The 25,919-nt window shown below is 37.6% G+C and overlaps 1 protein-coding gene across 3 annotated transcripts; it reads right to left on the bottom strand.

Annotated features, from left to right (window-relative positions):
• Positions 1 to 2,198: 2,198 nt before the first annotated feature.
• Positions 2,199 to 25,919, bottom strand: SF3B1 (splicing factor 3b subunit 1). Of its 3 annotated transcripts, XM_075093878.1 has the most exons (25): positions 25,832 to 25,919; positions 19,774 to 19,940; positions 18,352 to 18,453; positions 17,553 to 17,667; positions 15,624 to 15,703; positions 14,270 to 14,437; positions 13,269 to 13,503; positions 12,258 to 12,470; positions 11,736 to 11,857; positions 10,886 to 11,083; positions 10,693 to 10,794; positions 9,778 to 9,957; positions 9,242 to 9,328; positions 8,843 to 9,113; positions 8,371 to 8,516; positions 8,136 to 8,282; positions 7,837 to 7,962; positions 7,212 to 7,433; positions 6,784 to 6,966; positions 6,573 to 6,684; positions 6,366 to 6,486; positions 5,809 to 5,940; positions 4,677 to 4,949; positions 3,966 to 4,182; positions 2,199 to 2,675 (listed from the first exon to the last, which is right to left on the bottom strand). In XM_075093878.1, exons 1-25 carry the CDS (start codon positions 25,857 to 25,859, stop codon positions 2,517 to 2,519), a joined length of 3,906 nt encoding a protein of 1,301 aa, XP_074949979.1. In that variant the 5' UTR covers positions 25,860 to 25,919; the 3' UTR covers positions 2,199 to 2,516. The 3 variants fall into 3 exon arrangements, 2 of the variants coding, with proteins under 2 accessions (XP_074949979.1, XP_074949982.1); XM_075093881.1 differs by lacking the exons at positions 17,553 to 17,667; positions 18,352 to 18,453; positions 19,774 to 19,940; positions 25,832 to 25,919 and adding an exon at positions 16,020 to 16,159; XR_012660685.1 differs by lacking the exons at positions 2,199 to 2,675; positions 3,966 to 4,182; positions 4,677 to 4,949; ... (12 more) ...; positions 10,886 to 11,083; positions 11,736 to 11,857 and adding an exon at positions 16,020 to 16,075 and having other exon boundaries at positions 12,349 to 12,470.

Raw genomic sequence — 25,919 nt, 5'->3', positions numbered from 1 at the left:
TCAGTTGCCAAGACATGGCATGTCTCCCATTTTATAAACGATCAGCAAAACAGCAGCAGTAGATCTTTTGTTCACTTAGCCTAGTCTAATTTTCTATATTAATGGCACAATTAATTACTGATTAATGGAATTTTAATAGTAGTGACCCAATCTTTCCGTTCATTTTAACACTTTGCCCTTTATCGTCCAGAATCAGAAATTTGCAGGTGAGCATCAGCCACAGCCTCAGAGTAAAACTTTCCCATTCATGACCGATCTTAATTTGTACTGGAAAAGAAACATTTTTGTCTACAGACAGACGGATATCATACTGGTATATCTAGGTAGTAACTTTACTTCCTTCCCAAAACCTCTTGCCCTTGGGCAGAACAAAAATGGTATCAGTATTCTAAGATACTGCCCCCTTATTCTGCCCATGCTGAACAGAAGTTGGTATGGTTGCTGAAGAGCGTCGGCAAAGTTCTTTAAGAGCTGCCGTAAGCTCCTAGAAAGTCACATCAAACAACATATGACCCAGAGACAGCCTTTTTAGGTAAGAGTTCCACAGATGCACAAAAGCCTTGGAAAGAAAAAAAAAAGCCCTACTGATGACACTGCATATAAAGAATTGTGCTTCAATACTGCTGTTTCAAAACAGATTGCGTACCAGATGCTTGGGATAGCAGAAAACTCAATGAACACCGCAATCTTATGTACAATTCTGTTTCATCGAACAGATCTTCCCCTTTCCATCTTTTCTCAGGAAAGAAGAAAAACAGTTTGTATCTTCCTCAAAAAGATTTATGAAGAGACTTTTGAGAATTGATCAGCTTGAAAGATACAACAATGAGAACAAGCTGAAGTTGATCCCCTCTATCTTACTAGAAAATATATACAATTTGACTTGATTATAAAATAACTTTTTCTAAGGCACATGTACATGTCATGAATCATCATCCATTCCTACCTGTTTCAGAGCTCTCTTTTGGCTAGTCTCTCAAAACTGAGTGGGTTTTTTTTCCACCCTCTCTATTGGCACTTGCCCGGTCCTATCTTGCAGAACTACTGAAGAAATTAAGATGGCAGGCCATCTGTAATACAAACAATATTATTGAATGAGAAAGCACTAGAAATAGACTAGAATGCACATGTTGCTGTGCAAGGGAACAGCTCAGCAATAAAGACGTCAAGAAGTTCCAGCTGTTTTCACCTAAAGAATTTTAGAATAAAGCACGCTGCTGAAAAAAAAGTAACTTCTTTCAGTTCTTAACAAGTTAGTACCTTCACAAACAAAAGGGTCCCAAAGTTGTTGTTGCACCACCCTAAGCTCCTAACAAAAACTTAGGCCTCGAGAGGTAGAGTTTTCATATATGCTGAACAGCTTAAGAATCACCCATTTATGTAAAACAGCAGAGAGAATTCAGCTAACAACATTGTATTGCACTTGGTAAAATGGAAATCAATCATTCAACTTGCATCAGAGATTCTCAGAACAACATGCCTGATAGCCAACTGCTAGTTTTTGTTCTCTTATAAACATACGGCAATGTACAAATACTACCTGAATTATTTAACCTCGTGTTTTATGTGATTTGCTGTCAGATATCAAGACCTTTTTCTTTGTAGTAAGCGCACAGAAGATAAAAAAAAAAAAAAAGGAAATAAAATGCTTTTCTTATCTCAAGCTGAAGCATTTCCTATGACACACACACACTTAGAAATTGCCTCATCTCAGGTGCTGGGGACATAACATTTATAAGCCATGCTATAATTCCTTTAAAGAGCTAGGAAAGTAATTTGGCTTTTTATACAGCCGAACATGCTAAAAGACATGCTAAACATGATCAATATCTATAAATTTCACAACTGATTTTACACATACCATTTACAATAAACTGCTTAACTTCTGAAAATTTAACAAGCTAATCCAGCCCCACAACCTGGACACTGCAGATGAAGCAATAACAACAAGTAATTAAACACTACGTTTTCCATGAACTGCCACTACTACAACCATCAGCCAGACTTCAGCTACATTAATTGCATGACAAAGATACACACATTAACTACAATTTGTACGTTTTTGTTATTTATTCAAAAGCTAGGGGATGACAAAAGGGTTAAAATGCTTTATACCACCTATTTATTACAGAACAAATACTTAATCCAAAGGGACTCATTTTACAAGCCCTTTTGTCCAAAAAACACACACAAATTAGTTTTTATACACAAATGTTTATTTCTCAAATAAACTTCCCCTTTAAACACAAGGAATGAAATCTAAATCTTCATAAAGATGAATCCAAAATGAAATCCCTCCAGTACATCGTAATCACTGTTTTCTTGGTCACTACTGGCTTTAACTGTGTAACATCAAAAAACAAGGACATATTTTAAAAAATCATGCTACTGGATTCCTAGCTCTGACTCTGACCAGCTCTATACTGATCTCCAATATTTTAAAATTTTACATCATCAAATCTGAAGCATTTAACTGAAGAACAGCTGTGCATTAAACAAACAACTGAACAAGAAGATTATAAGATGTAATCAAGTTCGTAACGAATATAGGTGTTCTTTTCATCATTATAGATTCTTGGATAATGTGCTATCAGAGCATCCTGTGATCCGATGTAGATTGAATTATAAATCTTCCAATAAACATCTCTGACTTTCCTGGCAGGGTGAAACAAACCCTAGAAAACAGAACAGAACAAAATCTATTAAAAGCTTAAGGTCTAAATGTCTGCTGTTGAATTTCATCATTTGGCACAATAAGCGTTAAAAAAAAAAAAGGCAACTATAGTAACAAAGCTGGTACACTAACTGTGTCCTTCCCAATTTTTGTGACTACCTAAAGTAGCAAGTAGTAACAAAGTATATAAAGACAGATTTTCTTATCTTTTTTCTGCGGAGAGAAATTCCACTAAATATATTTCTAGTTTCATATTCTTCTTTTACAATAAAAATTAAAACCTGCTGCAGTATATTTGTTTGGAACTGAGCATTATCTTTGGCTCTGCTAATTGCAATTTGTGCAGAGTGTACTAGATGGTATCTCATGTATTCCTATTATTAAACCTATAAAAATGAGCAGAATGTGAAAGCTCTAGAAAAAACAGTTCCATACAGTGAGAATATACAAGTAGTATTTGCAAAAAAAAAAAAAATACACTGTGCAAAAAAGACTCCTTCCTACTGATGTGAGTATCTTTATGCTGAGGCCCCCCACATAAAAGAAAACTCGAACAGTGAAATTCTGTATCTGCAAATACTAAAATGCTGTCACATTTTCTCTACATTGATCTGCATTACATTCATCCTTGCTTCTCACCTGCCATGGGAGTTTAGTAGAGCCAACACAGCAAGAACTGTTACATACAATCACACAGAGAAGGAGCCTTCAGATTTTACTACCCACATACACATTTATAGAAGCTGAACTGACTAGTGTTGATGTCATAGTATAAATTCTGATCAAAGGACTCTTTTCTAGTGCTTCACTCTTACACAGTTTCAAACGCTTACTGTTTTTCCTGGCTAACAACATATGATGTTGATATAATACTACGCCTACCCTCTTGTTTGTTTATCTCACTTGTTCGTTTTTCTCATAACCCCTTGCACTACTAATTTATTCCCCCAGCATTAGTTAGTGCCCTCAAAATTCGTGAACGGCTTCCATTTTAGAAGTCAGAGTGCCAGGCTATTTTAGCCAATTTATATTCTAAGTTACCTGCTAATTCTACACAAGTTCCTCAGTGTAGTCAGCTATCTTAGTACAACAAAATCTCTGTTTATTGCATATTTCAGTTATTGAAGTCCTTGGTACAGAATGCCATGTTTAAAGAATACTTTAAAGAGACAAAAAGCCACATGCTTTTCCTTTGTCAGAAATCATCTTCAGCTGACGACTTCTGTTCCCTGGAAAGAAGCCCTGTCTGATAACTGCTGTCTCTGCTATCCCAGCATACACGAGGACATACCTGTAAACAATACTGCAACATTCTGCAGGGACCGATAGCAACTCTGAGGCCCTCCAGAGCCCCCATAACTGCCTGAATGACATGAGGAGAGGTTTCAAACACATTAGGCCATACGTAATTCAACAAATGATTAAGAGAATCTTCACAGCCAAACCCATAAACACCAAGAGACATATGTTGTACCACGGCACTAGCTGTTTGTCTGTGTACAAGATCCCTGCAAAGAGAGCAATGGTCTGTTAATAAATCATACTTAGGAGCAACATGATTGGGCAAGCATAGTATTTCTTTTCAATAACACTTTTTTTTTTTGAAAGCACTAAATACTTTTAACCCATATTTACTGACAGCAAGAGACAGAATAACAAAAAAATCAGTAAATTAACAAAAGACAGAGTTTTCTGACAAATTACTGCACTCTTAATTCCACAGCAAAAGTACTAACAGTAGAAATTATCAAAACCAGTTTTAATATAAGTAATCTTGAGTCTCTTTAGATGTCTGTATCATTTTAATCTTCAAGAATATTATTAAAAAGGGAGTATATAATCTGAATTATTTGCAGACAATGGCTTCTAAACTACACTGGTCACTTAACATCTTTAGCAAACAAGGAAAATACACGTATTTGCTATCGTTAAGACCCAGCTGTGTACTTAAAAACATATGACTACAGCTAGCTGTACCATAGATAGAAAGAAGTGCACTCACCTGTCCATTAAAGCATCTTCAAGCAATGGTGTAACAGCATAAATGTAATCTTTTCCCATCTCTCCAATGTATTCAAACAGGAAAGAAAGAGATTTTAACACACCATTCTGGACATTCAGTTCTGGAACTCTGTATTCATTCATGAGTGCAGGCAGCACTGTGAAAGGTGAGCATGTTTCAGCTACAATAGCAATTGCGACGGTAGTACATACTCTGTTCTGCCTTTCTTGTACTTTCAAGTTATTCAGCAGTGTAGCCAGTACATCGTGAGGTCTGGAATAGACAACATGCACATCCATGTCAATAGATTCAGTGAGGATTTGGATAAAATTAGTTGACCTTCAAAGCAGCACGTGGCAGAAAAACATGGCTTAGCCCTTAAGAAAAGTTTAGATAACCGGGAAACAATATAAACCATGAAACTGTGAAAACAGCTTAAGCAACTGCACAATCTTATTTTCATAACCAACATTTTTTGCTTTCTCTATATCTTTTTTCTTGACTTCTGTTCTGTCTCTTGTAAACTCTGGAGGATAGCAGTAGCCTCCCCCCTATTACTCTGATCCCACAGGTAATTACAAACTTGTATAAAACCATACAGATTGACAGAAATAGGCAATGTCCTGTACAGATAAGCGCAATTAGGGTGCTCCTTAGTTGCTTGCTGTATCTGCATTAAGTCAGTAATCGGTCACTTATTTAAGAATATGTGTAAAGATGGGAATTGTGCTTCATTCTACAATTTGCTGACTTGCAGTATCACCTTAGTGGCAGAAAATACTTTGCAGATCAATAAAAGTATTGATTTGGGGAAAAATAAGAGAAGAGTTCATTAAAGAATAGAGAGGGTCTGAATGCATATTACAGTATCAGAAATTAATGACACAAACAGCTCTTACTACCAAATTAGACTCTAACCTTGCTAGTCTACAAATTTAGTTCAGAAGTGCAGCACCCTATGTTAATGAAAAACAGGTGACTGTATTCTCCTTCCACAAAATGAGTAAAGCCAAGTCTACACATTTAACATGTTAAATGTAGAGAAGTTTGAGTATTTCCCACTAGGAGACTCACAATCATCACTATGTTAGGTAACTGTGTGCAGAAGTGGATAAACATTAAACCAACTTACCCAATAGCTTTTGCAATGTAACCAAAAGTGTTCACTGTGGCTCTTCGGATAGCTTTCTTGTGAGCTTTAAGTAATTCAAGCAGTTCAAAGCAGATCCTCATCCATTCTCTTGCAGAAACATATTCTGCACCTCTGAAAGAGAACAAAGTGAGTTACCTCTTCAGTGATGTTAAAAAGTTTTTAAGTAAAACAACATAAATTGCAGCACCTATTCATTGGCTATCAGAGGGACACTGCTTAAGCAACTTCCTTAATTAGGTATCTGTTAACATTAGACCTTGACTGGTTAACAGTATACTCAAAATTTATTATATTGTGTGTATTCTAAGTTTGCATAAATGGACAACATACTTCTTACAAAGTGTTTGCAAAATAATATAGTTACAATACGTTCAGACCATGTGCTAAATATCTCATCTTAAGCTTTATGAGCAACTTCAGAATATCGAGAGATGTAACAATAAATACCCAGATGCCAAACCTGATACTCAACTTCAGCTTTTGCTACAATAATTGCCCACACAGAGGGTAAAATATTTTATCATTAGCCAGCTTACCGGTCTGCAATGCGCCCAACAAGATCAATACAATTTTCCTGTACTTTCTCGTGTCTGTTCTTCAAAATAGGTGTAAGCCGTGGCAGCAGATCTTTGATTGGGGGCGTCATCTTGTGCATACCTATTGAATTCAGAGAGTCATATTTAGTTTTATAATGCCTTTTCATTTTGCTCTTGAACAGACATGTAGTCAATGCACAAACATACCTATAACGTTCACAATAGCCTTAAGTGCTCCGAGTATGCTGCCCAGTACTTCAGGATATTCTTCACCCAGGTACTCATACAAGACAACACCCAAGTGTCCCATCAGTTTTTCCTACAACCAAGTAAAAAGATTTAGAAGTTAATTTTTTTTCCTCCTTCTCATTACTATGACATACTACAGCAAATTTGGTAGGAGAAGTCAATCAAATACCTCTTGGCAAGTTTTCATGACAACTGCAGTACGAGAGATCAGGTCAGCAGCCTGCTGCCTAACTTTAGCTGATTTGTTGTTCAAACGCCACAAAACTGTACCACAGATCTGTGGCAAGTAGGGTTTAACTCTCTTGCCTAGAGCATTAACCACTGTGCCAAAACCATTCAGCATCACAGAATCCTGTAAAAACAACAAAGGAAAGTCAGACCAACAGCAACATTACATTTTAATTAAACTCGGCATCATCTAAAATTGCTGTTAACATGCTAACATTCAAGAGCTTGTTTCTTGATTTCATTGATTAGAGCACTGACATCTAAAAAAGGATTCTAAAAATCTAACCTAGACGCATACATTTCTGTATAACTAACAGTGAACTAGCTTACAACCAAAGCAAACCAAATACTGTATCACCCTTGCCATACCTCTGTGGTCTGTTCCTGAAAGGCGTACAAGATACCGTCAATAAGTTGTTCTTCCAGTTTATGATCAATGTCTGCTGCCCCTAGATTTCCCATTATCTTCTCAATTGTCTCCATCACCATTTTTCTGTACTGCTCAGCCTCATCTTTCAGATCATCCACAATTCTAGAAATAATTTCTGCAGCTCCAACTTTATTTGCCAGCTCCACAGTTGTATCAACCAGCTGAAATATACAAATGTTAAGTAAGAAAACATAAAAATCTACTTCCTACATCCTGAAAATAAATTTCCCTAGTCTGAAGAGGAGAAACAGCATCATGCATGTTACGTCCACTACGAACAACTGTTTTTACCTTTAGAAATCATCCAACATTTTAAATAATACAAATGGGGTTAACTACCCCACCTGGCAACTGATGCAGACTCATATTCACAGACATAACATGCCTTGATAGCCTCCCAAGAACCTGTGAATCTTCTAGCTGTGCACTTTCTAAATTACTAGTCCGAAGAAAATTCTATTTCAGGACATACAAGAGAAAATTAAGCATCTAACCTGAATGAACATTCTAATGTGAATTTTGTTCTACTCTAAATAATTTTCCAACTAAAAAAAACCAAAATACCTGTCTGTAATTTCTTCTGTCCAACGCCATTCTGTGCTGCCAGAAGTGTTTGAAAAAAGGTGGCAAGATTTCTGTTTTAATGTAGTTTGCTTCAACACCATCTGTACCACAACACTGCTTTACCACCTGACAGGAAATAAAAATCCAACAATTTTAATTCTGTGTAGCGTTTGGGGTTTTCGTTGGTTGTTTTTGTTCGGTTGGTTTTTTGTGGTTTGTGTTGTGGGGTTTTTTTTTTTGTTAAGAAAAGGGAAAACATACATATTCTATGTTAATGCTAAACAATCATTCTGACATACCTTCAACACAATTTTTTTCATTTCTTCATCAGGAGACTGGAACTCTCTGATAAGGATTAGCATGACTTCTCTGGTATAATAGTTTGCATACTCAGCATCCATGAGTGGAATCAGGTAACCAATAGCCTTCAAGAAGGCAGCCAAACCCTATTTAAATGCAGAAATATGTCTCTAATGAGTTACAGAAGATATACATCCATTTCAGTTCAAACTAAAGGAAGTATTTTAGATATACCTTTCCTCTGTGTTGACGTATACCCTTCCATAAAGGCTTCAGAACAGAATCAAATGACTCAATACCATAGGGAGTAGCTGCCTCAGCCAAAGCAGCAATAGCCAAAGCACTGATGGTACGAACTTTCTGCTGCTCATCCACCAGACCTGCAAAAGAACAGGGTTTAGTACCACTTATTGCACTTCTTGTGACTTAAGTTCAAAATAGCAAAAATAGAGGGGCAGTATAAAAGGGGTTAGCTTATTTTCAGGAAAACTGAACCACTGTTCCAGAGTGGTGAACCACTATTCCAGAACCACTATTTCAGAGTCAGCTGAACTGTTTCTCAGTGCCAAAAGAATACACAAAACAAGGACCTAACTATGTCACTGTGCCTCACCGGGTTATGAAAAACTTTCCAAACATAAAGTAAATTAAAAAAAAAAAAAACCCACCACAAACCAAAACCTGTGCCTGGGAAAACAGAACTTACCATGTTCAATAATTTCAACCAAGCTCCTGAGATGAGGCAAGATAGCACAACCCATAAGAATAGCAATCTGCTGTACAATCTTGATGCCAGTATGCCTAGCCTGCCAGGATTTTTTGCTTTTGCAGACAGCTTTCAAGAAGGGTAGCAGAGAAGGAATGCCCAAAGCAGAGGCCACGACAGCAAAGGCTCGAGCTGTTGTATTTCGGACATACTCATCCATGTTATCAATATCAGGTCGCATTGTGGAGATCATTGTTGCCAAACCAGCAGCCTGAAGAGAAAAAATACAAAACGTACCAATTGGACTTACAAACAGTGGAGTTAATTCTTCTGCCTCGCCTATAAACATGCGGCTATATGCAAGCTAGCTCAGTGCCTTAACAAAGGGTGGAACTTTACCTTAGCCAAGTTGGAAATAATTTCTCTGCCTTCCACTCTAGCATAGTAGTCTTCATCAATCAGCAGTGGTTCAATGACCACAAGGATCTGAAAAAGATGAACAAATTAGTATTTCCTTTCATTAATACTTTTAGTAGTATTTCTGGCCCTGCCAGATTCCATGAAGCAGAGATGATTCCATGGATCCAAGCTTAAAGCTTTATGATGACTGGAAAAAATTTACATCTATTATGCTCTTTTTACAGCCCTGTGTCTCTGAAGGACCTGGCCTGGAGATACTACCTAGATCAGATAACTTCCCCTTCCCACCCCAAAGTGTGCATATATTTTTACATCGTGCCTTAATACTATGAAACCCACACTTCAATCATACTAGAAGAACTTCAAGTTTGCCTTAAGAAGAAATATGAAAACGATTCTGTTAAAAAAAAAAAAGCATGGTAACATCCTCTTCTGATAGACAAATAAAATACACACTTCTCCCAGCAATGATAAGAAAAATCAAATCAAAGATGAAATAGTAAACTGCAGCAGACCTTGTGTACATACGGTCGGACCAAGTCATCCAGTTTGTAAAGAATTCTGTCAATGACTTTCACAAGCAAGTGACGTTCCTGATCTTCAAGCGTTGGTGACATCAGCAGAGGCAGGATCTGATTAAACAACGGCCCTGCTCCAAACTCCCGAGCTTTATCGGTAATTTGTCGCAATGCAGCCTAAACAAAATCAAACAGCCTGTCAGTTAAACTAAGGAAACAAAACTCAACAATTAAAAACCAGGTAGATATTAACCAAATTAAATTATATTTCACTGTAACCACAGGCTTCAAAATACTTGCTCTTACCACAGCAAAACTCTACTTCCAACAATTTTATGCTGATCTGTTTAAAAACAAATGCCTGAAGAGAAACACCCTGATGTTAGCTCCCAGGTGTTCAACCCAAGAAAAGAATGCTCCTGGTCTAATATTAAGAATGGCTCTATCTGAAAAAAACAACATATACAGCACTTACTTGCATCTAGGCAGCTTGGGCTATGGTCAATTTAGAGGAAAACTGTGCAGAAAAGACTGCTAACATATTGCATCAAGTCTAACGCTGAAACTTAAATAAGAGCTACACTGCTAATTTAAGCGTAATAAGCAAAATCCAGGAAATTACAAAGCCCTGTAAGCAAGAAACACTGTAAATCTAGTTTCTCGTAATTGTTACCAAAAAATCATACTATTTAGCGGCTGACATTACTGTACAAAGAGCAGCAATATTAAATTACATTGAATGACAAACAAAAAGCCACACAGATATAGAAGAGGGAGAAAACGCTAACAGATGTCAAAGTTTAGTAGATTATCTTAAAGAGAATCCCTTGGACAACTGAAACTAAACCTGAAAACAAATGCAGATTTTTGAAAAAATGAAACTACATACATGCATCTGACAATTCATCATACCTTTCTCATGGGAGGTGTGCCGTTCTTTATTTTCAGAAGTAATTTCATTATTTTCCTCTCCTTCTGTTCTTCAGGACTCAGAGTTGACTCATCAACATCAACCTACAAGTAATTCCAGACAAATAAATAGGCATTGCTATATATTCAAAAGAGATCAGGAAACTTTAATCAGCATAAGTGAAATCTCATTTACCAGCAGTTTGTCGAAGTATTGGATATCATCTGGTTTTAGGAATGGAAGATTGCCAGATGGCTGGTCATTAACACTCTTCATAGTCCGGTCTTCTGTCTGCATGTGGAATCCAGTCATACCACCCAAAGGTGTCGGAGTTGCTGTAAGCTTACGAGCTGGAGTGCGAATAGGTACATAACCAGCTGGTGGGGGAAGAACCTACAGAAGAAAGAACAAAATTTATCTTATCACAGCAGATACAACGAGAGGAAGGCATCAAATACAAAACATTACTAAACTTACATCTTCCATTTTATTTGTTTGAATATTGTGCGAGCATTATGGCATACATTAGATCCCACATTCAGAGCAATACAAATTCACCATGACAGTTTATATTAGTGCTTATCCTGTACTGACAATGTTTCAGAAGAAAGCTCCCTTCTACTGCTGAGAGCTTGGATAATAAACTTTGAAGTCTCTTTAAAAAGGATTAAAGAAGCACTTCAATATCTGTATCAACACAGCGTACTTCCTAAATTAGAATTTGTGACTCTCTTCTATGTTTTTCTACATCTGGACTTCGTATTTTTATGAGTCCATTCAAAGCTCATTTCTGGCCTTGACAGGCATTCCCAAACATGGAGAAGCAGAATAACAACTGGCCTTGAGATCACCTTTAGTTCTCCCTTTCTAATGGATTTACAATAAATCATTAACTGAATCAAACAAACATCTACAATCAGCAGTCAATACTTCATGTGAAACATTCTACTTCCGGGACAACTTGGTTTAAAAAGAAAAATAATCCCCAGCAGACAAAAAAACACCATCATGGATGGTGTGCTGTATTTTAATCCAGAAAAATTACCTTATATCCTTCTGGAAACATAGCATCCAATTCTTCATCAGAAAGTGGTCTGTTTCTCTCATCAATTTCCCTTTCCCAACGCCAAGCCTGCAGTTGTTCAGGAGTCATGCTCATGATATGACCTGTATTAAAATTAAAAAAAAAAAAAATTAAAAAGGACTTTAAAAATCTTCTGTATGCAGAAGGAGATGACTTGATTATTTAACCTTTAAGTGCTCTCTTGAGCCAAAGGTTCCATAGCACTTGATATCTGTAGCCAGGAAGATATCAAACTTTTACTGAGCCTTTTATCAATTTTTTACCAACTAAATTGAACAGGAACAAACATATAACCTTAGTCTTGATCCCCCTCCAAAACTGAGTTGCTGTGGGCATTAAAAATGGTAAATTAACCAAATACTGACTGCTTTCATACGAACACGAGAACATGTTACGCAGAAGCCTATTTCAAAATACAATATAAAGGTAAATGCTTTATTTTGACAAAAGAAAGTGAAGCCTTAGAGAAAGGACTGGGCTTACCTGGTGTAGGAGTTGCCATGTTCATAGCTGGTGTACCAATGGGTGTTTTGCCAGGTGTCAGAACAGGAGTGCTGCCACCCATCTGGCTAGCAGGTGTTTCATCCCATCGTGACTTTCTTTTACTTGCTCCTGGGGTTGGTGTCTCACCAATGGAGTCACCACCTCTATCTGTACGAGGCGTCTCAGCCCATCCGCTGCCATGTCCCGGAGTATCTAAGGAAAAACAAAGCCATTTTTTGCAGAAAGCTGAACAGTATATACTCCAACTCTAGTATCAATATCCAAAGCCATCTTCAGAATTTCACCTTCATGTCTACACAAATCAACAAGTATCAAATAAACAAATACACTGGATAAAAAGTAAACACTATTTTGGTGAATATTGAAAAAACACAGGCATTACACTAAAAACATCCAACAGAGAACTTTATGAAAAAAACATGTAATCATCTTGCTGAATCTTAGCATAAATAGATAAAATTCTAAAAAATACAGACGAAATCAGACATTCTAGAAATTGGACAAAGTACTTCACGTACTCCCTTGATAAAAGCATTAAGGAACAATGGTGCTTCACTTTTCTCTGACACATGAGCCTAATTCAAATTAGGCAGGTGAGAAAATGCTTCCAAGACTTGTTTTAATGCTAACCTCTTCAAAAAAATTAAACAGTTCAAAAACAACACACACAAACGTATCACAAAAAGCAATTCAACGTGAGCTCCTTTATTACATCTTTTACACATTAAAATCCCAACCTGCAGCAGTCACTAGATATACCACAAAACTTGGTTCAATTTTTGAGCTCAGGTGCTTTCATAGATGTGTGTTGAGCTAACAGGCAGAACTCAATACTACAAGCTCAGACAAAAACAGCACATCAACCACTAGATGTCAGAACATAATTACTTCTGGGCTGACTTCTGAATCTACTGCTTACTTAAGGTGAAAAAATCTTACACAGTTAACCATTCAAAACTTATTATTAGCTTCCCAGTTTGCCATAAATACCTCTTTCTGTTTTAGGTGTTTCATCCCATCGATTTTTACGTGCACTAGAAGTGGCACCTCCATGGCCTGGTGTTGCGTGACCAGGCGTGTCCCGTCCAGGTGTTGCAGCTCCTGCTGGTGTATGACTGGGAGTTGGATCCCATATTTTTGAGCCTGGGGTGGCACCAGGAGTTTCACTACCCTTTGCGCGGCCTGGAGTTTCATCCCATCGCAGAGATGGTGTATGTCCAGGAGTCTATACAAGAGAAAACCAAAAGTACTAATGTCTCTCATACTATACAGTAAAAGACTGCTAGTTCCTCTTTTTTAGTTGTCGTGGTTCAGCCTCAGCTGGCAACTGAACACCACGCAGCCGCTCGCTCACCCCCCCACCCCTGTGGGATGGGGAAGAGAATCGGACGAGCAAAAGAACTTGTGGGTTGAGATAAGCACAGTTTAATGATTACAATAAAATGATAATGATAAATGATTATGATAATAATGACAATAATGTTGATATAATAAAAGGGAAAAGGAAGGGAAAGGAAGAACAGGGAAAAAAACCACGGAAACACAAACGATACAACCGCTCACCACCCGCCGACCGACGCTGCCCGTCCCCGAGCCGCGATTGCTCCCACCTCCCCCAGCCAGCGCCTCCCAGGTAACATACTGGGCATGACGTTACATGATATGGAATATCCCTTTGGTCAGTTTGAATCCGCTCTCTTAGCTGTGCCCCCTCCCCTCCCAGCTTCTTGTGCACCCAGCAGAGCATGGGAGGCTAGACATGTCCTTGACTAGTATAAGCGCTACCCAGCAACAGCCTAAACATCTGTGTGTTATCTCAACAGGTTGGTTTTTTTTCCCATGCTAATTTCAAAGCACAGTACTATACCAGCTAAAGTGAAGAAAATTAACTCTATCCCAGCTAAAACCAGAGTAAGAAAGTCCTCAAATTCAAGAGAATTAGCATTAATAATGTCTTCTGAAGATAAGCTGATGAACACTAAGATTATTACCTCTGCTTGATCCCAACTGGATAATTTTTTAGGTGTAGCACCAGGAGTCTGATCAGCTGTCTGATCCCAACGCCGTTTGCGTTTTGAAGGTGGCTGAGATGCAGCTCCATTGACGACTTTAAGCTCTCCAGCTTTAGCTTTTTCAGCTAGTTGTTGCCTAATTTCCCTCTATTCAAGGGCACAAAAAGACAAACATAAACAAATTTTTTAAGAAGGCCTCTTAAGATTATACCTTTAAGAGAGTTTTTTCAGCTGTGTTGTATATTTTTATGCTATTTCTTAAGGTTTTGCTCAAATAACATGCAATTAGCTACTCGTTTAATTTCAAGTTCATTCACTTTTCAAATTCTTCTATACTGACAGAGCAGCTATGTGTATGGAGAGGCTGTTTTTAAACTGATTTTTTATAAAAGCCATTATTACAACAAATGCAAACGCATGGGAAATTTCAGGTGTTTTCAGTTTCTGTCACCTCTATGTACGCCTTAAAATCATTACACATCTGTTACAAACAAGTTCTGCTACAGTAAATTTAAAGTGGATGAGTTATAACATGAGTCCATGTCAGTCATTTCCCACAACATAAAGAAGTCCCAAAATTCTTATTTAAAATTCTGAGATGACATTGTTAAAACAGGACACAAACCCAGACTGGTTTTCACTTATCAATGGATCCATAAACAGTAAGATCATCAAAATTATGAACTAATTCCTCAAGTAAGGTAAGTCAAGTAGGGAAAATCAATGTAAATCTACAGAAGTCACTGAACTACGAGATCTTGCTCCAGAAGTTTATTACCAATATCTTCCTACCTATTAAAATGAATTTTTAATAGCCATGAATAAAGCATGTACTTTTACTTTTTTTCCTTTTTTTTTTTTAATATTTAAAACCAAATGTCAACCTTGCACCAGTTCTTAGTACTGCAATATCCATTTTAAGTGCTTCAACAAAAGCCTTTTTAAAGCTCCCTGGATTCCCTTTACACAGAGATCACAAACATCTCTGAAACTGAATACCCCTCAGTGACTGTTAGTTTTTGTCTGTCATCCTCTGAAACAAAATAAACACCGAAAAGTCCAAGTGCTATTAAAAAAAAAAGCAGATTAAAATATATTGAGACTATTTCTCCCTCCATTGTTTAGGTATTATACAGAACAAGTGTTCTTTCAAAACTTTAATCTTTAAATTCTAGTGACTTTCAACCATGTGAAGCACAGGATATTCCAAAGAAAAGGACTTTTAAGTCAAGACAAAAAGTCAACAGAATTTCCATTTCTACTTTCTCAAAATGCTTTCAAAGTATGTAAAATGAAACTAAGTTCAATTGGAAAAATCCTCCCCTCCACATACCTCTTCTTTTGTTAAATGCTGTTCACGCATAACATCCATGTACGTTCTGGCATTCATTTTAGGATCTGGTGTCTTCCCTCCTGCGGAAGAGAACAGCAACAGGAATGGGGCACAATGAGTATAGGATAAGCAGAAACTATTGACTTTTTCTATTGTCCTGTTCTACTATTATATTATTCCATGATCATTTAATTTTACTTTTTGATTGAAAATTTTTTAAATTACATGTATCTTACGTTTATTCAGTTTGCTGATCAATTTAACCTGTTTGAACACAAACATAACTACTGCAGTTTCAAACAAATATTTTAAAGCTGATATAAATGATAAAATGGCAACAGAGTTAAGAGTCTTCAGAAGTGATGGGTTCCTGGGTTGCTAATCCGGAATACGTACACTTTCGTGCCTTTGTCTCCATCAGCAGTTCTGACTTCAAGCAGCAGAATAGAAGCCTAGAAAATTATCTCTTTACCATTAGTAACACTTTGGAAAGATATTTATATTCAAAACATTACCTTGTGTAAGCTGTTAAATCCTAGTTGTTATCTGACTACAAATAACTATTGCATACCTAAGCAACGTTTAAAATGTTTCATCACAAACACCCATTTATAAGTTTGACAAATCTGGACATGTTTCCCAGATCTTCTAGTGTCATATTGTAAAAGGGCTTCATTAAATTAAAAAAAAAAGAAAAAAGAAAAAAAACCCCAAAAACCTGTTTGATGACACTTTCCCCCTCTTCTCTCCTCAAGGTACGATTGTGATTGGGAGCTGAATGCAATACAGTACATATACCACCACAACAATACTCACAGGTAATGGGTTTTGTATACCATATGTTGGTTTATGCTGTGTATCTTGCGTTAATTAAACTTTTAAATACTTTACAAGAAGCCCAACTTTATAAAAATAAGACTTGTCAAGAAAAACACTTTTCTTTAAGAAAAATGTGCAGATTTGCTATACAAGTGGTATAGCATTATAATTTAGGGAAAAAAATAAACTTCTTAAACATTTCTATGCTGAAGATCATTGCCCAATTGGCTGTGTCATTCTGACACTAGCTTTGATAGGACTTTCCTTTGGAATACTTTTTCACCATAATCTACACAGGATGTGTTGAACTGCACCCTTAAGAATGCAGACAGGACTGGCATATAGCAGTACTGCTGTAGGAAAGAAATTAAGGACAGTTAGTATGGGCCTGTGAATTCTGACAATACATGTTTATATCAATTACAATTAAGCAAGTAAAATAATTAATATCCCTACTAATTCATGCAGGCTGAAATTTTCATTTGTAAAACCTGCAAAATAGCTAATAATTTTAAGCCAACAGGCACCTCATTGCCACACGTGAAACTCACTCACCTGAAGAAAGTTTCTGTCAGACCCACTAGTACCCCTTTTCCTGACTTGCATTCTAAAATTATCAAAACAGACTTGAACTATTAATAGTATCAAAGTCTCATATATGCTTTTGTCTCTTTTAGCTATACCACCTAAGTTTACATAGGATGGTAAGAATTAGGTGCTCTATTTTGAGAACTAGCATTTCAAAAGCAGTAACCCTGTAAATCTATGACTTGGAATGAAAACTTTCAAGGTACTGAAAGAATCTGAGCACTCAATACACAAGTTGTTCAAAGTATAATGCACAACCCAAAACAAAATGAAAAGAGAAACCTTTAACCCTTTGTGTTTCTATGGCAATGGCTCATTTTTTTCTCGTCCTTCTACCTGGAAAGAAAACTTGTATTATAAAGATGAAGAATATGGCATCTAGGTTTTCAACCAAATCTCTATGAAAAGGGGATGTTTTAAAACAAAACTAAGTTTGTAAGCATGCCAACAGAAATCAAAGGGCTAAAGACAATTAAAGACAACAAACTTCATAAAGGGTATAGAAAAGTCAAAATAAATTACCATCTGCAAAAGGATCAAGACGCTCAGGGGAAATTATCATCATCCGCCTGTGCTTTTTGTATTCATCTTCCCGATCTGCAATCTTTTGAGGGCGGTGTTCTGCAAAAGGATCATACTGAAAACCAAAAAGAGTGTGTTAGTCACATATGTACGAAGAACAATACGAAGAGTATCTGGTGACCATAAGCCTGTATTCATTTTCAGTATTACTAAAAAGCACTACTTTATTTTTAATCTCAACTGTGGACAAATGTCAACACTCTATGCTAATATAAAATTCACTCCTGTAACTAGATTTTTTCTTTTTAAACACATTTTTTAATGAAATTACTTCTGACAAAAATTTTCTATTTTAATAACTGTATTCACTTGTTACCAAACCATTTCATGATGTCAATCTTTCTCCTTTTTGCAGGGGGAATTCATGCTACTTCATAAGCTTTTAAGTTTCACAGAAAAAATACTGCAGGAACAGAAAACCTAAGTGATTACATTTTCTTTACAAAAGTAGAAGTATAAAGGACATTAGGTTTTCCAGTTATTTTCATTTTTGAAGTATCTGACTTATGAAAAAAATGTTTTTAATAGTTTATCATACATGCCCACGTTGCCTTTACATGCAGAAGTGACAATTTTTAGCACCCTGTGGAATTCTAAACTGAAGCAGTAACAAGCTTAGAGCAAAATTAAAATACCATAGCTCTTTACATACATCTTGTACTTCCAGAAGACAAGGCTTGTAACACTTCTTTCCCCTAATACCTACGACTATTTTGTTTTGCCTTCAATTAAGATGTACCTGTTCAGTAGACTGTGGTATGTCATTAAGCAATGCCACTGGAGCGTGGTACCCTGGCTTCTTCTGGCCAAGCAAACTTGTAGAAGGGTAGTCATCATCATCCTGTCAGTAAAAAGACGTGACAAATTTGTCATGTTGCTATTATATTCAGATAAAATACTGTGGTCAGAGAAGATTAAAATGGACTACTAGAATAGTGAATTCCAAATCTTAGCAAGCTTTTTCATATAGTTTGTTTTATTACTCCCAAACTGCTGAATCAGATAAATCTACCCATATGACTAAAAAGGTAACTTTTTCTCTACAAGACTCAAGTATTCTGCAATATCCTGCATTTAATCAAGCTGTTTACACCAGTCATACAAAAAGTCTGTATTTCGTATTAGCACTATTGATATAGTTCCATAGTTGGCATGTAAAAATTAGTGTACAGAAAATCAAACCATTTTTTCTTAAAAGCCAGCTAGACATAGAACAAAACTTTGGTAAACAGCCCTATAAAAAAAGTTTCCAAAGCAGTGAAAAATTCATATATATATTATGTTAATTCAGTTACACCTGCTCAATCACAATGGCAATAACAAGTACTCAGAATGTGTAACATGCTTTTGCTATCTATTTCCTTGCATTAGTAGGCAGTTTCTCCACAATAATCTATAGCAAACCAGAAGAAAAACTGCTCTTGAAAGTACGAACTGATTTCAGTAAGACCCTGTAATGGAAATTTTCAATTAAGGAATTCTTTGAAGTCTACAAATGACACATAGTACATCACTAAAACATCAGCTAGTACTGAACTGAACATAACAATCTTCCTTCCTCTTAAAAACACAATTCACTCAGTGTAATATGTAGTTGACTATGTATTTATGGTCAGAACTATAGTCTCTGACTGCTCCTGCAACTGCAAATATAGTTAAATGTTTAACATTAGAGATTAACATACAGTAATCTTATGAGCAGGATACATAAGGAGAATATAATACAGTTAAAAAGCCAATTCCCAAAAATTGCTCTGAAATTTGAAATGAAGTAGAAATAGAATCTTAAAATAGTCACTTAGGTTTGTTGGCCCAAGTTTTATTAGAATTCTTTTTTTTTTTTTTTTTTTAACCATCATCTTTCATCTTGTCAGCAAGAACAGAACAAAGTCAATTATTCCAGTCAAGGCTAACACTGATTAAGTACCAGGCCACAACTTTTTGCCTTCTGCTTGGGCCTACATGGCTTTCAAAGCACAATTTATGAAGTACAAGCCAGACTTAGGAGCTTCGTGGATAAGATATATTTGGTCCAGTATGGCTTGAATGACAATAACTGCTTTTACTTCAGCAACTGCATTTAAAAATTACTCAACATTAATTCCAAAATACTTAGAATGCATGCCCTAAACAACAACAAAAAATACATAAAATCACTTACATCTTCCAATTCAGTTGCTGCAATAGAAGTGACGTACCCAGCAAACCTGCTGTCACTGCCACCATAAATTTCTTGATCATAATATCCTGTGGAATCAAGGCCTACTCCTTGTGCTTCATCAAGAGCAGGCTTTTTTCCTTGAATTTCTCGAATTTGTGCTTCAATATCTAGGGTAAAGACACACACACACAAAAAAAATCAAGTCTTTTTGCACATACACACAGAATGTAACACTTGTTATTATGTACAGCAACTGAGTTTTTCACTCAATTTCAAAGATTATCTCTACAGAAATAAAGAAATATGACACATAAAACTATAAAATCATGATGTTTATAAGCAGCTTTTCCTTAAGTTGTAATATTATCCAGCACAGACTACTGCAACTGTACAGCCTAAAGCTAACTATTCAAATCCACTATTAATATATCTCATCTTCCAGAGATAGCAGTGAAGATAATTTACACCACAGTAATATCTCTTAACACCACACTAACACAACACTTTCTCAATGAATGTATCCGTCTCATTAAAAAAACCTTTCAAAATGTTATCACCAATTAACAAAGAAATTTTTCTCATTTAAACAAATCTGTCCAGAAGCGCTACTGCACAAGTTGCCAAATCTGAGAACATTCAATAGAACAACACTGTATTGTATTTATCTAACATATTGCAAAGCCGTATTATCTTTGAACAAATAAAACACAATATGTTGCTGGATACCAAGGTAGGTGGAAAAAAAGGGGGGGGGAGCAAGCCCATAAGCCCGTTACGGCCAGTTTCTTTTCACTCTGGCAGCTCAAATGTTATTTATTCATTACTATTCCTGCCTGCACCACCATCTTTGAAGAGTCTAGTATTCTTCTGGATAACAAAAGTTCACCCTTCAAACAGGACAAATGGGAGCTTTGTCATTCTTTTAATGTATCACGGTCTGACTAATCACCTCTGGTGGTCATCTTTGACCTTAGAAATTCGGTACTTTCAGAAAAAAACATTAACTTTTTAACCCAGAAAACAAGGAACCAAATTAAACCATGCTTTCCTCCTACCTGTTGTAATGCAACAAGAAAATAAGTTACAGTAATCAAATTGTCTTCAACATATGTAATTGTGATGTAGGTATATTAAGGCACAGCTAACTCCATAAAAATTACTACTGTTTCCATGTGAATTTTATTTGAGTCAATAGATATGTAAAGACAATTTTCTATACAATGTGAATTTCAGTAGATAAAACAATTGTTTGCATGGACAAAAAAATAGCCAAGAGTTGGATTTCACAGCTGAAGGAATGCCAAAGATCATGCTTGAGGAAGGTTGGACTATATGGTCTCAGAAGTCCCTTCCAACCTCAACAACTCTTCACCCTCTCCCATGTGAAGTGGTATTGCCCACTACATTAACTTGAGGGAAATTGGCCAATTTACAAAAGCTACAGGAAATTTTATTCACAAATAACCTTAAATCTTGACTATTGACTAGTTTTTACTGTTGTTGCTAATTTCTCTTTTTCATGACAAATTTCACAAGGTTTTACCACTGAGAAATCCTGCAAAAGACACTATACTACAATATCTGCTAACAAACCTGGCAAAAATTAAGTGTAAAATACTTTTTTAAAGGTAGGATTATTGCTAATACAAATTGTTGGACCTGAGTCATAAACAGGGAAGTGAGGGGGCATGTTTTGGTGATTATTTTTTGTTTGAAAGACTGCAGGTCAGTATTGCTTAGTTTAAAAATTTAAACTATAAGTCTCTAAGTTTACAGGGCCAAAAGCCAAGGCTGGGTCCTTTTCTTATCACAAACTGCCACTAATAAAAAAAAAAAAAAACCCACCACAGAACACAGCACGCTTTAAGCCAAATTATGGCTCCTGTACAGAGGCGTGTTTTCTAGAGAGGTACCTGATCATGTAGTTGTACCTGACAAATCTTTGCTATACAGATATGAGTGAGAATAGCAGGATTAAGAGTTCAGGTACAGCCTGCAGGACTGGCAGTTAGAAACACTGACTTTCCTTTAAACCTGCACAGTAAACCTGAAAGCAAATCTGCAATTCCTGCAATAGCCTAGTGGGGGGAAAAAAGAAACAGCAGCAGTAGGTTTCTAAACTCACCAAGAGTTCCATGCACAGAACATGTATTGTAGTAACTGATAAGGAGAATCTTGCTCCAGCCAATTAAGTGCTTCCATCAAACTTTTGCAGATATCTAGAAGAGGGTAACTTGGACAGTCACCTCTGCATTACAGAAACTCACGGTATCTCCCTCAAACTCATGAGAAGCTGAAACCTGACAAAAGCCTCACACACCTGCTGAATCCTGCCCCCAGGTGTATCCAGCTGCCCACAGTGTCCTGCACAGCACAGGGAATTCCAGCGAATCCAGAACCTGACACATGTTGATCCACAATATGTCACTTTCTGGAGGAGCAGCAGAAAGAAGCTACTGCTGAACTAGAGTTCCCTGGCTTACCCACAGAGGTCTCTGATCACCTTCAGAGGCATACCACATGTATCCTGTTTACCAGTGTCATTCTGAGGTAGTCCATTTTTGTGAAGTCGTCCTATGGCATGGTTATGGAACTGATACAACTCAAATACTTTTCTCACAGATTTTTTAGTTATTTCTGTTTCTTCCAAAGAGCAGATCAAGTTCCTGGTTCCTTTTGCGTCCTGGTGCAATGCAGCACTGGGGTGAAAGGGAATACCCAAACCTTCTGTTGCTATCAAGGACAACGCTACTAGCACAGAGTGCTTTTAGAATACAACGACATTGTTCCTTATTTCTAAAGAGCAGTTACTAAAAACACACTGCCTCTTTAGTAGCATATTAAGTCCTGATTGCGCATCCATTGGGGTAGTGTTAATACAAAAATATTTTCCTATTAACAGTTCTTACCAACACTTTACATACTAAGGCCTCGTTCACTATTTTATTTTTAAAACAGCTATATTTTCTGGAGAGGGTACAGATCACATTTATTATTGGCCTTCTCCTCTAAATTACAATGACTACAACTGTTTGCAGACTAAGGAGCATTCTCATTTTCTTACAGCAAAACCTGCTGGGTTACCTACACAATTAAAGAAAGCATGCATAGAGTCTATAGGGTTAACAATCCCCCACTTACGGACACCGTAATTTTCAAATAATGCTGTGCAGTCTCTAAGTGCTGGTTTAAATGAAGCACTCTGAAGAGAACACCCATTTGACATGCCACAAAACCCCTTTAACCAGAAGGTCTAAAAAAAAGGTCTGCAGCCACGGTTTAGAAAGCATCACACATTCTGGCATTAAAGATGTGTTTACTTTCCTAGATCTAACTGGCACTTTCCTGAAAAAGCTCACACACTATTTAACAAAGCATTTAAATACATATCAAATTAAGAAAGAGTAACCACAAAGCTTAAAAATACATTGGTAATGCAAAGTACTTGTTTGATGATTTAGTTAATTGGACATAAACAGAAACTTCAGTCAAAGACAGAGAAACAGTAAAGGCAGTGGGATTAAAAAAAAAGCAGGGGATGCTATCTTACTGATAATTGTTTTTTCTGAGTTTTACTCTATTTAATACATTTTGATATTTTAAAAAAGTAACTTTAACATGCAGAGTTGATTTTAAACATACCACAAATGTTTAATATTAATGAAGTCAACATATCTGAATTCAAAGTCACTGAAAATCTAGCTCATAGCCAGATCATGAAAACCCTTGTCAAAATATATACTCCATTACCATATGTGCACTTCTTCTTGCAATGTTTGGAGGGTAAGACATTATTCAGCATCAAAAAAAGAAAGAAGACTCAGACCCTGACACTACTTCAGTACAGGAGTATTTCACAGAATAAATAGTTTCTATGTTTTTGTGCTTTATTATATTTTTGCACCTGTAGCTTGGCCTGTGCAGCTTTATTTCTAGCTACTTTAACACTCTCATATGTGTTAGGTCTGTCTATTATGTTTAGAGATCTCTTTGTTCTTTTCTGAGCAAGAAAAAAAATTATTCAAATTAAAAACTACCTTCAACAGCATTCAAAACTCAAGCATTTATTGAGGCTTTGCAAGCTGCCATTTAAAACTTTGCTTTTCAGCCTAAAACAAAGCATCTCCCCTTAAGCTACATAACTGGAACAATCTCTGTTTTGAGACCTCTTTCAAGTTGTGTCTTGAACACAATGAACAAGTATTTAACAACAGTACAAAGATGTGAAAAATCTAAGACAATTTAGTAACAAACCACTCAATTTGGAAAATCAGTCAGGAACTGAGAAAAGTAAAATAGGATAGAACTCAGAAGAAAAATAATCAAGCTGTTCAGCTAATACCTCCATGTTGAGAAGGGCAGCATTAAATGAGAATACCCAGTTATACATAATTTTTTATTTAACTACCTACACCCCCTCCCTCAAAACCTGTTCTGATACAGCACTAAAACACATGCAACTGGAAGTGTGTCAATGTTTTCATTAAATTCAATTGACCACCATTTGCTTTAATAGGTAAGCAATTTAAGTTAAAAAAAACCCTAACAATTCTCCTATGTTATTATTAAAAGCTCTTTAGGTAATATGAGAGGCAGAGAACTATGATCGATAATACTCACTTGGCTAGTATCTCACACAAGCCTTATGCATGTCACAGCACATAAACAGAATACAAGACAATTTCTGTAATCCTATAAAAATGTTCTAGAATACTAAAAAATCAAATAAAATATTTTAAAAAGTGAGAAAATAGTTTAAGCTTTTCTTCACCATAAGTTCAAATTAGGTCTGCAGTGTTAAAGACTACATTAACCTCACTTCCACGGGAGATGATGCTTCTCCATTTGAAAAGTTTATTCAGTGCAAAACTTACCGCCCCCAAAGGTGCTGAATACCTGGGCGGCCTGCTTCCCTCACAGCGTACAACCACTGTCCAGGGGTAACTTTTGATTAGCAAATTACGGATGTAGATTAACATAAAACACAGAGCACCTATCATACACAGAAACACGAGTAAAAAAAACAAAAAGCAAAAACGCTGAAGCAGTACGATTCTAAAAATTATTCTTCCTTGACTGAAGATATTTAAGAGCAGGGTAAGCCACAGACATTGTCGAAAAAAGCTTTAATTCATGCTGTGAAGAGCTGGAAGCAGCAGCGAACACACCCGCACAGCACCTCCGAGAACAACAACATCAAGCCTATGGAAGCCCTCATTCCTTAAACCGCTCAGAGACCAGTTTTGCTACGTAAACACCCAGCCGGCAGGAAGCCTCCGTGCTAAAACGGCAGCTGAAATGCTTGAGACCTCACGCTGCTTTTTCCCCTCCTTCGGGGCATTTTTCTCAGCAAGCACCATGTCGACGCGACGTAACAGCCCGGGCCACGGCGGCTCTCAGCCGTCAACACCCCTTCGCCCTCCCTCGCCGGTCTCCCGTTCGCTGCGGGCCCGGGCCGAAGAGCTCAGCCGAGAGAATAAACGCGTATTATTGACATTTTTGATGGGAATCCGGGGAGACGTACCGTGCGATGTTTACTGCGCGCCAGGAGGGAGCCGGGGGCGCAACGATCGGGGGCGGAGGCGAGGAGCCACCCACGGGCGACCTTCTGTGGAAGCGCTGCTCAGCCTCGGCTTCATGGCGGCAGGCGGAAGGGAGCCCGTGGGCCGGCGGCCCCCTCAGCAAAACCGGAGCTCACCGACACCACCCCCACCCCCGCGGAGGCACAGCAGCGCCCCCCGCCCCCCCCCCCACGCGTGCACGGCCACAACTGCCCCCCATCCACCCCCTCCACTGAGATTCGCGCCCCCGCAGCCCCCCCGCTCAGCCTCGAGCGCAAGGCGGCGGCCCGGCCATGGCGGTGACACGAGCGGAGACGCCATTACAAACAGGCCCTGCCCGCCCGCCGCAGGGCGAGACCGTCCGGCCCCGCCCGGGGAACGGGCCTGACGCTACCCAGCCGAGGGGAGAAACGCCACCGAAAGGCGACGGCCAAGCGCGCAGCGGCGGGGGCCGCCGCTGCGGCTGTGTTTTCGGTTTTTTGTTTGGTTTTTTTTACCTTCGTGGGTCTTGGCGATCTTCGCCATTTTGTCCAGCGCGAACAACGCCGAGGCGGAACTGGGGCGGCCCCGCCACTTCCGCTACAC

The sequence above is a fragment of the Phalacrocorax aristotelis genome, chromosome 5 (assembly GCF_949628215.1).
Source record: "Phalacrocorax aristotelis chromosome 5, bGulAri2.1, whole genome shotgun sequence".
Taxonomy (NCBI): domain Eukaryota; kingdom Metazoa; phylum Chordata; class Aves; order Suliformes; family Phalacrocoracidae; genus Phalacrocorax; species Phalacrocorax aristotelis.
This window is presented reverse-complemented; position numbering and strand designations above follow the sequence as displayed.

Coding starts and splice junctions, on each gene's coding strand:
- SF3B1 (XM_075093878.1), bottom strand. CDS start 25,859: ATGGCGAAGATCGCCAAGACCCACGAAG. Junction 19,941..25,831: donor GATCGCCAAGACCCACGAAG/GTAAAAAAAACC, acceptor TCTTTACCCTAG/ATATTGAAGCACAAATTCGA. Junction 9,958..10,692: donor GCACACCTCCCATGAGAAAG/GTATGATGAATT, acceptor GATTTTGTTTAG/GCTGCATTGCGACAAATTAC.